The sequence below is a fragment of the Calidris pugnax genome, unplaced genomic scaffold (assembly GCF_001431845.1).
Source record: "Calidris pugnax isolate Ruff unplaced genomic scaffold, ASM143184v1 scaffold25, whole genome shotgun sequence".
NCBI lineage: Eukaryota > Metazoa > Chordata > Aves > Charadriiformes > Scolopacidae > Calidris > Calidris pugnax.
Genome location: NW_015090805.1, coordinates 3722475 through 3738088, shown reverse-complemented (window position 1 = coordinate 3738088; position 15614 = coordinate 3722475). Strand labels below are relative to the sequence as shown.

The 15614-nt window shown below is 45.6% G+C and overlaps 2 protein-coding genes across 2 annotated transcripts in view; both read right to left on the bottom strand.

Annotated features, from left to right (window-relative positions):
• The window catches only part of C2CD2 (C2 calcium-dependent domain containing 2), a gene marked incomplete at its 5' end in the record, with an annotated part of 59042 nt that overhangs the window by 27682 nt on the left and 15746 nt on the right, over positions 1-15614 (bottom strand). The window contains 3 exons of the mRNA XM_014937994.1: positions 930-1031; positions 1433-1552; positions 13178-13276. Of these exons, the coding sequence (XP_014793480.1) occupies positions 930-1031; positions 1433-1552; positions 13178-13276 (321 nt within the window). The remainder of the gene's footprint in view (positions 1-929; positions 1032-1432; positions 1553-13177; positions 13277-15614) is intronic.
• The window catches only part of ZBTB21 (zinc finger and BTB domain containing 21), a 31822-nt gene continuing 29468 nt past the window's right edge, over positions 13261-15614 (bottom strand). The window contains exon 3 of the transcript XR_001411489.1: positions 13261-13276. The gene's annotated coding sequence lies outside the window, so the exon portion shown is untranslated. The remainder of the gene's footprint in view (positions 13277-15614) is intronic.

Sequence of the window (15614 nt, the reverse complement as noted above, 5' to 3'; positions counted from 1 at the left end):
TCTTACGAGTGTCACATTTTTGTGTACAAAAACTATGGTAATAAATTATTGCAATTCTAGGTCACTCAGTACAGGTCTTCAAAAGCAGCTCTACTATACAATAAACCTATTTTTTAACAAGGCCTTCAGTCAGAAAAACAACTTCATAAAACACAAGCAAGCCTTCACCCACTGTTGTAAGAAAGGCCTAAGTCACCACGTTTGTGCCAAAAAAAACCACTGTGAAGGGTCAAAGGCAGAAGAGAGTCTCAGTCATGAAGAAACTCTTTCAGGGGATGTCCCAGTAAAAGAAACCCAATGAATCAGTGTTTATACACTTAGATAAGGTGCAATTCCAAAAGCATCAAGATATTTTTACATCATCCATCATTTCCTTAAATAATTGTATTTATTCAGGGCTGTTTCTGAACTATTGTTGCCAGATTTCAAAACTGATTTAAGTTAAGGAAGGGGCAACTTTTTAATTATTTTTATGAGAATACCATTACATTTGGGGTTTTTTATTATTTTTGAGGTGGTCTGAGAGAAGGTATTTAGGAACAGACGTTTTTCATACCTTTGAATTTGGATGAAAAACGCTTGTAAAGTCATTTGTCTGTCAAATACAAACTTGATTTATCTTTATTGCTTCAGTAATCTTGAGAAATGCTCCTAGATCTCCGAGATGTAAGGTTTCGATGGATGAGCCATGGCAGATGACACTGAAGCAGTTCAAGATGGCACTGCCTACAGGTGACTGCCCCACACCTCTGCAGAAGGCAGCCAGCAGAAAGGAATGGGCATTTTTTTCTTCACCTCTTCTAGCCTCACCTGATACCTTAGCTCTAGACACTTCCACTGCTAACCAACAGCATTACACTGGGTTTTGCACCAAAGGGATGGAGCCCCATCTTCTTGACCATTACAACAAATAAAACTTACTGACTGACCTCCTGCCCTGTTGGCTGGATTTCAAAGTTGGTTTCATCAGCGTTAATGAGGAGCCACTCAACTTTGACATCTTCTCCTTTGTCTTTCACATAGAGCTGAAGCTGTGGATACAAAAGCAGTTATTAGACAGTGTTCTCGTGTCCTGTAAAGAAACTGTAGGTCAAACGCCATACTAATGCTCACCAGAGGAGGAATGATACCAGTTTCTGAGTGAGTAAATTCAAAGTGACAGTCTGAGAAGGCATAAGTTACTTAAGCCTTGAGAGTCAAAAAAGGGTATTGTTGTTCTATACATCTGAGTAGTTTACCCAACATGTTACTTATCCACAGTATCCTAAAGAGGCAGCTTAATTTATGAATTTGTCACTTGCCCTGGAGGGAAACTGTAATATTATTAAACATTTCACTGGAATTAACATGAGCTTGCATACATTTTGCATACAGGAGGTTCAGCGGGAAGGTTCAGAAGGAAGAAGTGAGAGAATAACACTTAATACTTTACCTGCAAGTGAAGTGGAGACAGTTTCACGGTGTACGACTGACTTTCTGCAGCCGCAGGCGAAGTATGTGAGACAGTGACAACAAATATGACAGAATCACCCACAACGTTGCAAGAAACCACCTAAAGGAATAAAAGGGGTAGGGAGAGACAAAGAAAGGGAAAAATGCTTTAGTCTTCAGAATTTGTTGATTTGATGAAGGCAAGAAAGAAACTAAGAGAAGGAAAGACTTTAAGCTACCAGAATTATACTAAATTCCATTAGGTGGAAGATTTCTAAGCAATTTCATTAACATCCCTACCTCCTTCTGTACATTCACTTCTAAAAACCATAGTTCAAGTGTTCACTTCTGGGCACAGAATTTAATACCTGGCAATTTTGGTATTTTCCAAAATGTCTTTTGTATTGTTATCCAATACAAAAGTAACTCCTCACCTGACAAAGACTCCTTTGTGTTTCATATAGCTATACATGAAAAACTCAAAGATCACAATTTCGCATACGGGAGACAGAGAAGTTTGTTCTCACAAAGACTCCTTTGTATTTCACATAGCTATACATTAAAAGCTCAAAGATCACAATTTCGCATACAGGGGACAGAGAAGTTTGTTCTTCTTCCTCTTCTGCTCTGAACTAAGCAGCCTACCATGGGACAGCTGGCTTTAACAAACGATATTTGGTTTAGTGGTATCCTTCAAATGTTTAACTTTGGCACAACCCTGCTGCTGCAGAAGAGAATTTTGCGCGAGTAACTCCCATTCCCAGCAGGGTGGGAAGGGGCAAGAGCCTTTACAAGTTTATTCTAGTCTTTGACCAAACCAAGAAAGGCCCTGAAACTTAGTGATGAAACTAAAGGTCTGGGAAAAGTTTGTACGCCACTTGACTGCAACAGACTTTGTTGAGTACACTCCCTCAGTTTTATGAGCAGTAATTTAACTTGTTACCACGCTGAGTTTACAAACACTGAATGTTTTTTCCTCTCCTCTGCAAACCGACTGAGGTGCCAGAGCCGTGGCACAAAATTCCCGGGGTGCGCAGAAAGCACCTGGCAGCCCAGGAAAAGCCCAGGTACAGAAATCACTCATTAAGCCAGGAAGAGAAGTTCGCTTTGCAAACAGCTCTGCTGGTTGAAGAGAGCTGCTTGTCACTGTCCCTCTGTGGTTGCTGTCCCCACAGCTCTACCGTTTGAAAGGATGGCTGAGCCCTCCTTAGATCGACTCAGGCAAAGCTAACCAGGTTAATGCAATGCGCAGACAAGTAATTCGCTGCAAGATGTTTGATGGAAACTCTGCATGTGTGCTATTAAATTATGTTTGCACGCTTATTGCTTCATTTATGGGCACTGGAATTGAAGCTGAAGGCTTTAAAATGAATCAGGTACCTTCTGGAAGATCCTTATCAGTCTCTCCTTAAATATATTTCATCTCCCTGGGCTCTATAGCACACATTTCTTAGAAGCATCAGAGCATTATCAAGGGCTTTAGAGTACATCCATTAAGGTAGAGACTTAATTACAAAAGAGCAGGAGGAGGGGTGGACATGACAAATAAAATCCCAACCACACCCACAAGCATCAAGATTTGCCTTCTCAGGTTTGTCTTCTGCAAATGATAGTTTAGAAGTGGACAAATCAGTTTCACTCACCTCTCCCCTTCCTCAAAGTCTACATTCCTTCAGAAATTATTTTCGACCCTTAATCTCATATAATCAACACAAACACCCACTATTATGATATAACATAAAGGATTTTAAAGCATTTTTAATAGCTAACAAGACCAAAGAGCCTAACTGCATATTTTAGTTGTAGTTGAGTTGAAACACAAAATCACTCCTTTCATTCATGAGGATGGACTGGCACAGTGGCTCTTTAAAGACTTCAAAAATCAATAGGTTCTTCCATCCTTTTGAGGGCAGAGCAGGGAAGAGGACAGGTCTGATGCAAAAGCTGCTGACACTTGTGCGTCCTAAATACAGTGGTTTATCACCCATGCACGTTTCAGCCACAAATGCATAGGAAGTTCAGTACATTCAGAACAAGTTGGACTTGCTGCACATGTAATGCGGAGCCATTTGTCTGGAATTTCTGGATGTCTAAGAGCCAAGGGTGCCAGATACACAGTTGATTACTGCTTTAAAAAAAAAGCGTGGCAGGAGAGTTGGTGGATGAGTTCATGTGCCACTTTTTTTTTAATCATGCTTACTTCTAAGTAAAGGATGGAAACAAACACTGCAGGTGGTGGAACTTTCACTCTTCTTCCTACACCTTGTCAAAAGATGCTAAGCCCATTTTTTTATTTTATTTTTTTTTTATATTTGTACCTTTAGTTTAGGAAACCAAACCAGTTTGGTTTGGGCTTTTAGTCTCCTTGATTAATTCACCTTCTGCCAAAGGCGTATACCAAGTCCTACTCCCCTTCTCCCCTCACTTTTAATAAAACAACTGTGGTTTTCAGGTACAGAGGTCTGCTAATTTTTAATCAAATCAGAAAAAGGAGTAGTTCCACATTTGTTAATGGAAAATAATATGACTTCTTATCAGGTGAACCCTTTTGTTCTGGGAGCAGGATGGATAATGGAGTCAGACTACTGAGGGAAGCAAAATTCCAGGCTAGAATTTGAAGAGATAGCAACTCTCTTTTCAACCAAGATGCTGCCACAAGCGATGCGAAGTTGATTAAAGAGATTGCAACTGCCACTTCCCTTTTTAAGTGAGATTCCTTTAGAAGTGTAGCGGATGATTTTGATAGACCAGAGCAGAAATATGTAGGCCATTTTGCCCAGAGCAGTCGCATGAAGAAAAATACTGAAGAATACTGTGCTACCCTCCTCTTCCTCTATGCCCCCACCCAACCTGCTTCCTCAAATTAATTTTCTCTCCACAGGTGAAAAGCAGGAGAAGGGAGGGTCAGGCAAAGCACCACTTTCTGGTAGACAGGGGAGGGAGAGAGGAAGGACAGATGTTCACAAGTAGCACCTGGACTGATGGGAAGGGAGTTGCTCTTCAATCATCTTCTTCATCCCTCTCTCCCACCTCTCCTTACCAGGGTCATCCCCAGTCATCCACACTGTGTTTTAGAATCTAGAAAACTTGTCATTTTTATAACAAACTGCTCTTTGAAAATTCAGCCCTTGCACACAGCAGCTGTGGCCAGCTAATTCTGGACTCCTAGAGAGGTCGCACTCCAGCTCTCTTTTGTTATTTTACATCTGGACTAGCAAGATCTCCTAAATTAGCAGGAATAGTGTGAGGTGAAGTAGCAGCACAAAAAAAACCCCAAGACTGTTCTGCCAGCAGGACCAAGGTGTTTTCTCCCTCCAGCATCCCCATAGCTCTAGACTCTCCCAGCACAAACACCCCATCACTGGCCAAGGTCTCTCCATGCACTTGGGGGATCCCCCATAGAAGGGGCTCTCAAGCCTTCCTCAGGTGCCTTCACCAGCAAGGCTGTGTGCCGGCTCCTCCTCAGCCCCCTGCCATCCCTCCCCACACTCAGCTGACTCCTGGCACTTGACCACCCCCCACGCCAGGGTTATTCTTGCTGTTTCCTCAACACCCTCCAGCCTCCTCCCTCACCTGCCTCCATCCCTGACTGCACTAGCCCACTATGTGGGTGAGCTGCCATGGCAAAACTCCTTGACCTATCTGGGCTCTGTTCCCCACCTGCCCAACACCAGCACCCAGCTCCAATAACCTGCAGATGCTGTAACACACCTTTGCTTATATGTATCTAAAATTGTTAGTACAGTTATCCTAAAAAAAATTAAAATATTCTTTTTCAGATGAACAGCTGCAGGAACAAAGGAGACTGAAGAAACACTACAGCTGGACTAAGACTGTGCTGGTTTTGGTTGGAGTAGCATTAATTTTCTTCATAGTAGCTAGTATGTGGCACTAGCCCACTATGTGGGTGAGCTGCCATGGCAAAACTCCTTGACCTAGATGGGCTCTGCTCCCTACCCGCCCAACACCAGCACCCAGCTGAAGACTTAATTTTCTTCATAGTAGCTAGTATGTGGCTGTTTTGGATTTGCGCAGGAAAGAGTGTTGATAATACAGGCACGTTTTAGTTATCGCTGAACAATGCATACAGAGTGAAGACCTTTTCTGTTCTTCACACCACCCCACCAGTGAGTAGGCTGAGGGTACACAAAATGTTGGGAGGGAACACAGTCGGGACAGCTGACCCCACCTAACCAAAGGGATATTCCATGCCATATGATATGCCCAGTATATAAAGCTGGGGGAAGGAGAAAGAAGTGGGGGGAAGTTTGGAGTGATGGCGTTTGTCTTACCAAGTAACCATTACATGTGATGGAGCCCTGCTTTCCTGGAGATGGCTGAACACCTGCCTGCCCATGGGAAGCAGGGAATGAATTCTTTGTTTTGCTTTGCTTATTAAACTGTATTTATCTCAACTCCAAGCAGGGAATGAATTCTTTGTTTTGCTTTGGTCCCATGTGCAGCTTTTGCTTTACTTATTAAACTGTATTTATCTCAACTCCCAAGTTTCTCACTTTTACCCTTCTGATTCTCTCCCCCATCCCACTTTGGGGGGGAGGGGGAAGCCAGTGTCTGCATGGTGCTCAGTTGCCAGCTGGGGTTGAACTACAACTGTACTTTTCAAAGCACAGCAGCTATCTTTTTCCAAGAAACTCAAGTGTCTAAATTTGTGTATCCATAGTCCTTCCCCCTGCTTTGCTCTCCCTTTGTGGTTCCTCTGGACAGACGGCAGAATTTCAACTTCTTTCCTTCCCGAAGTAGCAGCAGAAGCCCTTCATCTCAAGGAGCACCGAAGTGCCTTCGCTCCTCACACATGGTGTCCTCTCACCTTGAAGTTTCAGTTTTGGCACTTGCATCATGCTGATTTTGTGCATTACACGTGGGCTTTTCATTACTCCTCCCTCCCCTCTGCACATGCAGCAGCAGGTTCCCCCCCCGGCCAAGGGAGGGTGAAGGGCCATAACTCCAGGGGAAAGTTCTGACAGTCCTGCTGGGGAAGGTCTTCTTCACCTTCCCCAGGCCCTAACCGCATCACCTGCACATGTGGCATTACAGCCCTTGACTGCTTTTTTTTTTCGGAAGGAAGTCAGTTTTGCTGCATTTGGTACTTATTTCCAAAAACAGCGTGTTACTCAAGGTTACTCAGTAGCATGTAAGTAATACAAACTTTAACACCTTCTCAAGAAAAGGAGTCCTTTTTTTTTTTTTTTTTTTTCCAGAAGGAAGTCAGTTTTGCTGCAGTTGGTACTTATTTCCAAAAAGAGCATGTTACTCAAGGTTACTCAGTAGTATGTAAAGTACTCAACTTTAACACCTTCTCAAGAAGAGGAGTATACACCACAACACAGCCATGCAGTGAAAGCTGGCTTGATCTCAACTGCAGGGACCAGCACGCCATTAGATTTAGGACCCCCACTATTTCCTGTGTTTGTTTTGGAGTACTATTCTGAGAAGGCAGCAGCTCTGGTTTTGGCACTGAAACCTTATCTTGTCAATGGCCGCACAGGCAGTTTGCGTGCTCAGCTTAAAACCTAACCATAAAAAAAATTTTCCAGTCAGAAACTTCTGCCTTTTTCACAATCATAACACTCAGCTGTTCAGAAGAAGAATTACCCCATCTTCCTTGTTTACCAGAGACTATGCATTAACTTCTGGTGGGGGTTTCTATAGCTTCTTCACCATTCTCTCTTTACCCAAGCAGGTTACCAAATGACATAGACAAACTGAAGGAGAGAAGAAAAATGCAATTCCGGGCACAGCTACGGGCAGATTTTTAGAAGCTACTATCAAAGCAACTTTGCCTGCAACTATAATGAGACAATCCCCAACCAGTTTTCAAGAACGATGGTAAACATCAGGATTAAGGCAGGGCAAGTGATGGAATGAGTGCAGGAGAGACAGAGAGAGAAAGTTACCACGTCAGCAACAGAAACAAAGCAGAAACTGATAAAACAAGTGAATTTATCCATTCCTTTGAGACTGACAGACTTACAGGTTCAAAAAAAAGTGGAAAAAAGGGGAGGGGGAAATAAAACAAACAAGCATGGAGTACAAAGAGACAGGACAGGAAGAATTTTCAATCTGCCTATCAAGTACAGTGAATACCAAACGGTGTGAGGACAGGAAGCAGGACTTGCATTTAAGAAGGGGGAAAATAAATAAATACCAGAAAAAGACTTGCTAGTTTGGCCTAACACGCAAGTCTTTACAAACAGTCCGGGAGACAGCAGATCTGGAGACACAAGGCAAAGGGAAGACAATAAAACGCAGCAGAGGTTTGCCAGTTTGTGCTACAAACAGTAGCTTGGAGAGAGATTCAGTTGCTGAGACACAGGGACATCATGCCTTAAGGGTGGCCAAGGCAGCCCTGACCCCTGCACCGGGCTGGTGGACGTGGCACAAGCCTATAGGAGGCCCACACAAATCTGCAGTAGCAGCTGGAAGACAGGCAGCCTACCTGACAGTGCCAAAACCAGTATTACCTCCACTCAGTTCTTAGGTAGGTTAGATCCATTATGTTGTCTTGCCTATTTTAGTAGGGCCACCCCACTGATAATTAAGCTTGTACTCCATCATTCCCATATTAAGGTGAACGGGGACGTGCCTGAAAGGGAGAGGACTGTACAGCCAGCACTGAAGTGAAAGCTGGAAGCAAGTTACAAAGCAGTGTGTCAGGCACCAACCCCGTTATACTGTTAATGTCCAAAATCCCTGAGAAGAAATCATGATGCTGAGGAAAGCAAGCTGGGAAGCTGCAACACAGAGGAAGATTAGGACATCACAGAGAAGAGCTGAAAAACCTTGAAGACTAGAAGAGAAAAGCAATTCAAAATACAAAGCATGCGTGTATGAGAATTAACAAATACTCCTACAAAGGGCAGCTTATGACTGGGAGAATACCAAAGAGAGACCTGGATACATTCAGGTCAGTCACAGTGTGAAGCAGCCACGGGAGAGGCAGACTGGAAGCCTAAAATGCAGCAAGAAAGCACTTTCAGAGACAGAAAGAAGCAGTAATCTCCTTGCACGGTGAGACCTCACCTGTGCTGCTCTGTGTCATTTCCGCCATCAAGTTCAATAAAATGGGATTTAACTGGAGCTGCTGCAGAGAATGAGTGCACAGGAGTGACTTACGAGGCAGGACAATATAATGAAAGAAGGTAACACCATAAGGTAAAAACTTGTTTAACCAAGGTAAACAAAGGCTTGAAGGAAATATAATTCCTTCACAATGTATTTACTGACAGCAAGCGCCGTGGAAGAAAAGTAAATACATTAAGGATAGAGCATTATATTAGTACAGAAACTATTAAAAAAAACCCAAACAACATATAAAAAGCTGCATGGGCCATGATTCCACTTCAGCTTGTAAAAAAAACCCAGTCATTAAAGCAGCAAAGCTCTAGGACAGCTTTTCAAGCAAACAGGGAGTTAAAGGACAATAGGAACTTCACATGATGGCCTGGGCAGTTCACCTCACCACCAACAATAATCAAATAAACACATGTAGGTAACTAGGAATGAGTCCCAGGTAGTACTGTAGCAGTGATGACAAGAAACCAGTCTTTCCCGGAGCAGAAACCAGCCTTTGCTGCACAGTGTCTCTACCTGCTTCGGAGCAAGCGGAACTGGAAGCCCCAATGCCCCAGCACGGCATGGACACAGGCTGCCAGCAAATGAAGAGATACCAGGATGACAGCCACGTGGGTGCCTTTTTGGGCATAGCTGCATAGCTCATCAGAAAACAGGACCTCTCACAAGCATGCTAAACAGTCCTCCTTTCTCTTCACGATTTCCCCCAGCAAGATTCACCACACAAAAATGAACATGACCCTTTCATATTTGCAGTTGCCTGTTGCAATCCAAGACAGCCATTCCTTGTCTAGCAACTGATTACCACTCATTAAAGGAATGGTGCTCTGTGGGCATTTCCCCCCCTCCTCCTTTCTAGTTAAGCATGAAGCAGGAAAAGAAGGGAGACTTCTGTTGTAGCATGCTTCATCTAAACCCTCTTGTGCCAAGTCCCCAACAACAGAATCATCATGTGGCCTTTGTTGCGAAGTTCAAAGCCTCTGGAAATAGACTGCAGTAATGGAAAGGCTGGCACAATTAGCTAAAAATATTTCTAATATTTACTTTATTAAAACAAAAAATAACCAACACCACACAATGAAAACAGGCGACTTCATTCTATATATTTAGGCTCCGGCCCAAAATGGGAGCGAAGGCGACGTATAAATAGAGGCTTTGTCAAGAAGCAGTGTGGTGTAACCTTCAGGCACAGAGCAGCTCTGTCCCTATCACAAGGGCTTTGCCCAAGCTCACAGCCAGCAGCTTCCCTAACCGTGTCTGCAGCACTGCACCGTGGGGCAAACACCAGTTTTACAAGTCTCAGCTTCTTCAAGGCAAGGACAGTATGTCTATACCTCAGGACTGCACGTGTCAGTGCGTGTCCTGGTCATAAACAAGACTGTCTGCAGTAATATAATAATTACAGTCTGGCTGGCAATCCGGTGTTTTTTGGGAGCAAGGCTGCCTGCAAGTCCTTCCCAAGCAGGAGGCTCGCTCCCAGCATCAGGCAGGGCCATCACCTGGGCGTGCTCCAAGGCCCAGCATTCAAGAAGACAGAGGACCACCCACCACAAAAGACATGCCACAGGGCTCTATCAGCGTACAGCCGCGTTCAGGTATCACACGTCCCATGTTTACTGCTATTCTGATCTCTCGCCCTCAATCCTCCACTTCCTTTTGATGACCACAACCTCTCTGATGCAAGGTCAAATACATAATTGAAATGACACGCCATAAATCAAGCCCTGGCTGCTGAACCAAGGCACCCATATGCTCTCGCCATACAGATCACAAGTGAAGCAGCGTGTTGAACTGGTTGCAGGAAAAGAGCCTTGTGCCAGCTGATGCCTCAGGCAAGTGTACAGCTCTGCGGGATGCTACAACATTGATAAACATCCAGCATATGGTCACAGACTACATTCAGAGCCAGTCACACCAGTAGCAAGTTACAAACGTGTATCAGAAGTTTGAGATTGAAATCTCTCTCTGCAGCTTGTCCAATTTCATATGCAAAGAGCAGGGGCTGGGAGAAGAAAACACCAGAAAGAAATGCCTTCAGACCCTTGGTATTACCTGAGGAATATTCAAAAGAGACAATTACCGTACAGGAGAACTCCTGAGGTGTTTAGAGAAAGGTATGCATTTAAGGAAGGAGGGAAAGTAGCTACCAGAGTGCCAGTCTAAGGTTATTATACAGCAAAATCCAAATAAAAATTCAGGTTGTACCTTAACTGAAGGAGTAAGAATAGTTCGCAGAAATTTTTCCAGCAGCTGTGCATAAGATTATGGAAATGGGTTTTGGGACAGTTCAGAACAACCCAGTTTACGTAAGCAAACCTGTTTTAATCCAATACATTTTAAAATGTGCTTATATTGGTTTAAGCTGCTGCGAAACCACATTAGATTGCTGGCTGCAGTGTAACAGCTCGATTAACGCGCTGAAATGGCTCAACCCAAGGTCAGACAAGGACCAGAGACTGCGCAAGGGAGGGTGCTGAACTGGGAAGCCACAGGTAGAGGAGAGCAAGAGAAGAGCCCTACAGCAGCCAGCAGCTCCCCAGGCTTCGGCGGCTGCGGAGCCAGCCCTCACTACCTTCTGCTGCTCAAGATTAACCGCAGCAGGTTAAGGTGCCCACAGGGCACCACAGTTGCAAACTTACTGCCAGAATCTACATTTACACAACACGGAAGTTAAACTGAGGACTGCAGCAGAGACATCTCCCAGTGGGACGATGGGACTTCAGGCCAATCCAGGACTGCAGCGTCGTGCCTTGGCTCTGGCACGCAGGCAAAACCACAAGCGGGTTTTAGCCTCAAGATGCTGCTCTCGTCGTGATCCAGCCACAGGCAGAGCACTCTGAGGGCAGAGCTGGTCCCCACGCACCCCTGCTGAACTCGGACACTGGCCAAGGGCTGCCAGCAGACCCCAGCCTCCTGGCCATCTCCCATGCAAGCAGCCCTGCCCACCTTCCAGGAGCATTTCAGACACTGCGCTGCAGGACACCTGGTTTTTGTGCTGTTAGTCACCAGCTCTTTTTCACTAGCAGATCTCCCTCGGTTGCTGACTTCACACATTATACTGCACCCCACTTTTAGACCTAGCTGTCCCCTCCCATCGTGGTGTCTTCCAGTGGCACAGAATAACACTAGTGCCAACTCTACAACCCTTCCAACTCCAGTCTCTCTTCCCTCCACTGCTGGGGCAGGGACCACTGGTAGGTCTTATCCATAACGATTTCATGTCGGTCTTAACGCAGCAGTCTTCAGTGGTGTTCTGGCCATCCCGTGCGATGTAATTAACATTGCTGGTCTATGCTGTTTCAGCAAAGTAAACTTTCTACTGCTACTTTGTGCTCCTTTTTAATTACTATGCTTGGTTTGGGTTTTTTTTGGTTTTCATTTTCTTTACCAGTGAAGCTGGAAATAAAGAGTTACAGCTAATAAAAAGGGGCACACGTAGTTACACAGCAGTACAGTAGAGGGAGTACAGGCAAATTAGCGCCAAGCTACCATTAACTTAACAGAATTATAAAACCTCTTATGTTCTATCACTCCATACCACCTTTCAGATGAGTCTTTTGCAGCCTATGTCTTGGTCCATAATAGGTAAGGCCTTTATGGAAAGTGAGTGGTTTTGCTATATTTATGTTCCATTTTTCATCTCCCATTCCTGGAAGGGGGAAAAAAAAAAAAAAAAGAAAAGAAAAAAAAAAAGAGAGAGAACAAGTGCACAAACAACTTTACATGTTAGCAATCCCCAGCTGCCACCAATCAGGGTGTGCCTGTGAGTCGTGTATCAGGCAGATAAGTATGCATAGTTTTCAAAGGAATCATAGTAGAGCAGTTTAACATCTAAATCAGACAAGCAAACCAAAATAACAAAGCAAAACCAGAAGAAAAGCATTAGGGTAATTCGATGCAGATGCCTAAAGCTGAGTGCCAGTTCAGATGTGACTAGTAGCTACAGTCACCAGGATGAACATGAAGAAGCTGTCTTTGCTAATGAGCAAACAGATTTTAACTCCGTTCTAAGAGCCACATTCTGCCTTATTCTAATTTCATATGCACTAAGCACAAGGAAACCACTTCCCAGTATGTGGGGTGGGGGTGGGAGAGGAAGAGAGAGACCATTCGGTCCTCAATGAATACAGGATTCAGTAGAGCCAAGGCTTCACCCTGAGGACTTTGCAGCTGTTACACTGATCCTTACCCGGCTCCGACTCCTGACGCAAACCTGTAATCAGCCGCACAAACAGCAAGAGGCAGACAAAGATGTTTTCCTGTCCCAGAGGAGAAGTGTCCCTTTCCTTCTTCATGAATTCCCCACCCCATGCTTCAGCAACAGGATGGGGAACCATCCTAACGATGGTGGGGGTGGGGGGAGAGGGCTGCTGTATGAGTTCACTGCAGGTGTACCTATAAACTTGGCATAACCCTGGTTATTGTTCATTCGGTAGAAGCCCCGGAGCACACGCTGCTCATGACTTGCAGAGGAAGTGAATCAATGTGAAGAGTTTGCACAGGTTCATTAGAGAGACATCCTTTTACCAGCCTCAACAAACTCAGGTCAAGGGAACAGAAGTGCTGAGAAATAAAACTCCCCACTGATGCTGATACAGAAAGTTAACGTTTCCTGACCAAAATTACACTGAAACAAAACAAAACTAAAGTTTACCTTCTCTTGAGCCGACTTTACAACACTAACAACCTGTTTAACTGCTAGCTCAAGCGGTTCTGGCGGGTCATCTTCCTCAAATGTAAGCAACTGTGAATCCTAAGGAAGAAGAAAAGAAAAAAGCATCGTTAGGTGATGAGAACCCATCCCTTGAAAACAAGTGATAAAAATGCAATGCCAGCGAAGTTCCTGGAAGAACCAGAGACAGAATTGCAAATGTATGTCAAAACTTGTATGTATTAATTGCATGACAACTCACTACACAATACAGGGTAGAGCTTGAATACCTATACTTAGGACATAACTATGGGCCTAATCATAACTCATCTTTCACTGCAGCAGAACACCAAGGTACACAACACAGAGCGAAGACCACGAGCAGTGGTAGAGTTCAGTGAAACCATTCTACTTGAATAAGGATTAACCGGTGCTGTAGTTTTAAAAGGCATTGTCAGTTTGGCCTAATAAAAAATGGGGGGAAAAAAAATGGGGAGTGGGAGGGGAAGGTCATGCAGCTGCACTAGTCTATGCCAAAACTAAGAAAATCCAAGTATCATCCTGCAGAGGTGAGGAAAGAAGCCTTCCCCTCCCCAGTCCTTTCCTCATGTGTTAAAGGCAGGCAGCGATGACAGCTATTCAGTCTTCACATAGACAGCAGGGAAAAGACAGCATATACCTGTTTTGACAGTGAGGTCATACTTTCAGAGGCATCACCACTCGCATTCTCCACTCGCTACCCACACCGGGCGGTCAGAGCCGCTTCCCTCGTCACCCGGGGTTGTTTTGCACGCAGGAATGTCATTAGCTGTGTGATGCTGACATTGTTTTGGGAGCCTGACAGCGGGAGCAACGCCACGCTGCAGTGCCAGGCAGTGAACTCATGGGAAGAGACGGCTCCAGCTGCTCGCCTCCCCCCCATCTAAGTGGCTTCAGAGTCTGGTCAGGGATGGGATGGGAAGCTGTCGCTTGTTTCTAGTTACTTTCAGTTCCCAGCACCCCTGCCCGAGCTGTCTGGGCTCTCCTCTTCCACAAGCACCAGGCAAACCTTCTTTTCTTAGCACAACCCATGCTTTTCTCAACTGCACCGTGCAATTTGAAAGGGCAGACGAAGTATTTCCCTTCTGCTGCCCTAGCGTACAGTGATGTCTGGAAAGTGTTAAGCTGCTTTCCTTATCTTTCACAAACACACACATTGCCCTGCTCTTCCTTCTCCCCCAGCCTGCCCCCTGACATGTAAGAAGCAAGCACGCTGGGAATGGAACCTCCTAGATGTATGGAGAGGGCTGTGCACAAATTTGGACACCTGGGTACAGGCTGCTTTCTAGAGAGTTTAGCTGCAGCATTTTCCACTGACGCGGCACGGGTTCAGTCCTCAGGACCAGGGAATTAGGTTGCCACAGCCTCAACTAACCTCCTCGCTTCTTCGACCCGGGCACGCCGCTACAAACCACCAAGCGGGATGTCACGCTGTGCCCGCTGCAAGAAGGGTAGGATGGGATGGGAAGGGATGGGAAGAGATGCCACATTTTCTGCATTTCTTACCTGACCCAGGCTAAAAGCCAACTGGCCAAAACCTGAGAAGCCCACCATCCCACACCTGTCTGGAGAAGGCTAGTCCTCAGCCTTACTCTGACATGCATGTAGGTCCGGCGTGGCCTAAGACAACACGAAGGAAGCCCAGCCTCTGGGAGTCACTTGCCAAAAGAGCGGCTGCAGGCCCCGTGCTGGCGCCCAGGCCAGGAAATTTCCATTGTTTCCTCCTCCCCGCGCCTGAACAATGTTATCGGCAGCAGCGCAAACCCCTGCCAGGGGCCGCGGGGGTCATGGCTTTCCTCCCCGTCCTGCCCCGCTCCCACGCGTGCGCCCACTCCAGGCCTTGGGTTGGCTCCTTCCTTCAAGCATCTGCCAAGCAGCCTCTTGTAGGTATATACACACACATATGTATGTACACATATGTGTATATATATGTATGCATATATAGAGAATCATAGAATGGTTTGGGTTGGAAAGAACCTTAAAAATCACCTTGTTCCAACCCCCCTGCCATAGGCAGGGACACCTCCACTAGAGCAGGTTGCTCAAAGCCCCATCCAGCCTGGCCTTGAACACCTCCAGGGATGGGGCATCCACAGCTTCTCTGGGCAACCTGTTCCAGTGTCTCACCACACTCAGAGTGAAAAAATTCTTCCTGATATCTGATCTAAATCTACCCTCTTCCAGTGTGTGTATATATATACGTACACACACACACACAGGTAGATACGCACACACACAGGCAGGGAGGGGCAGGCACACAGCGGCAGGCGCTGCCAGCAGCACGCTGACGGCACCCCCGTGTGCCTTCGGAACGAGTCCCACCGTCCCTACAGCCGCTCCAACCCCCGCCGGCACAGGACCACACGCCGCCCTCCCTTCTCCCCCTCCCGCCCCAACCCCG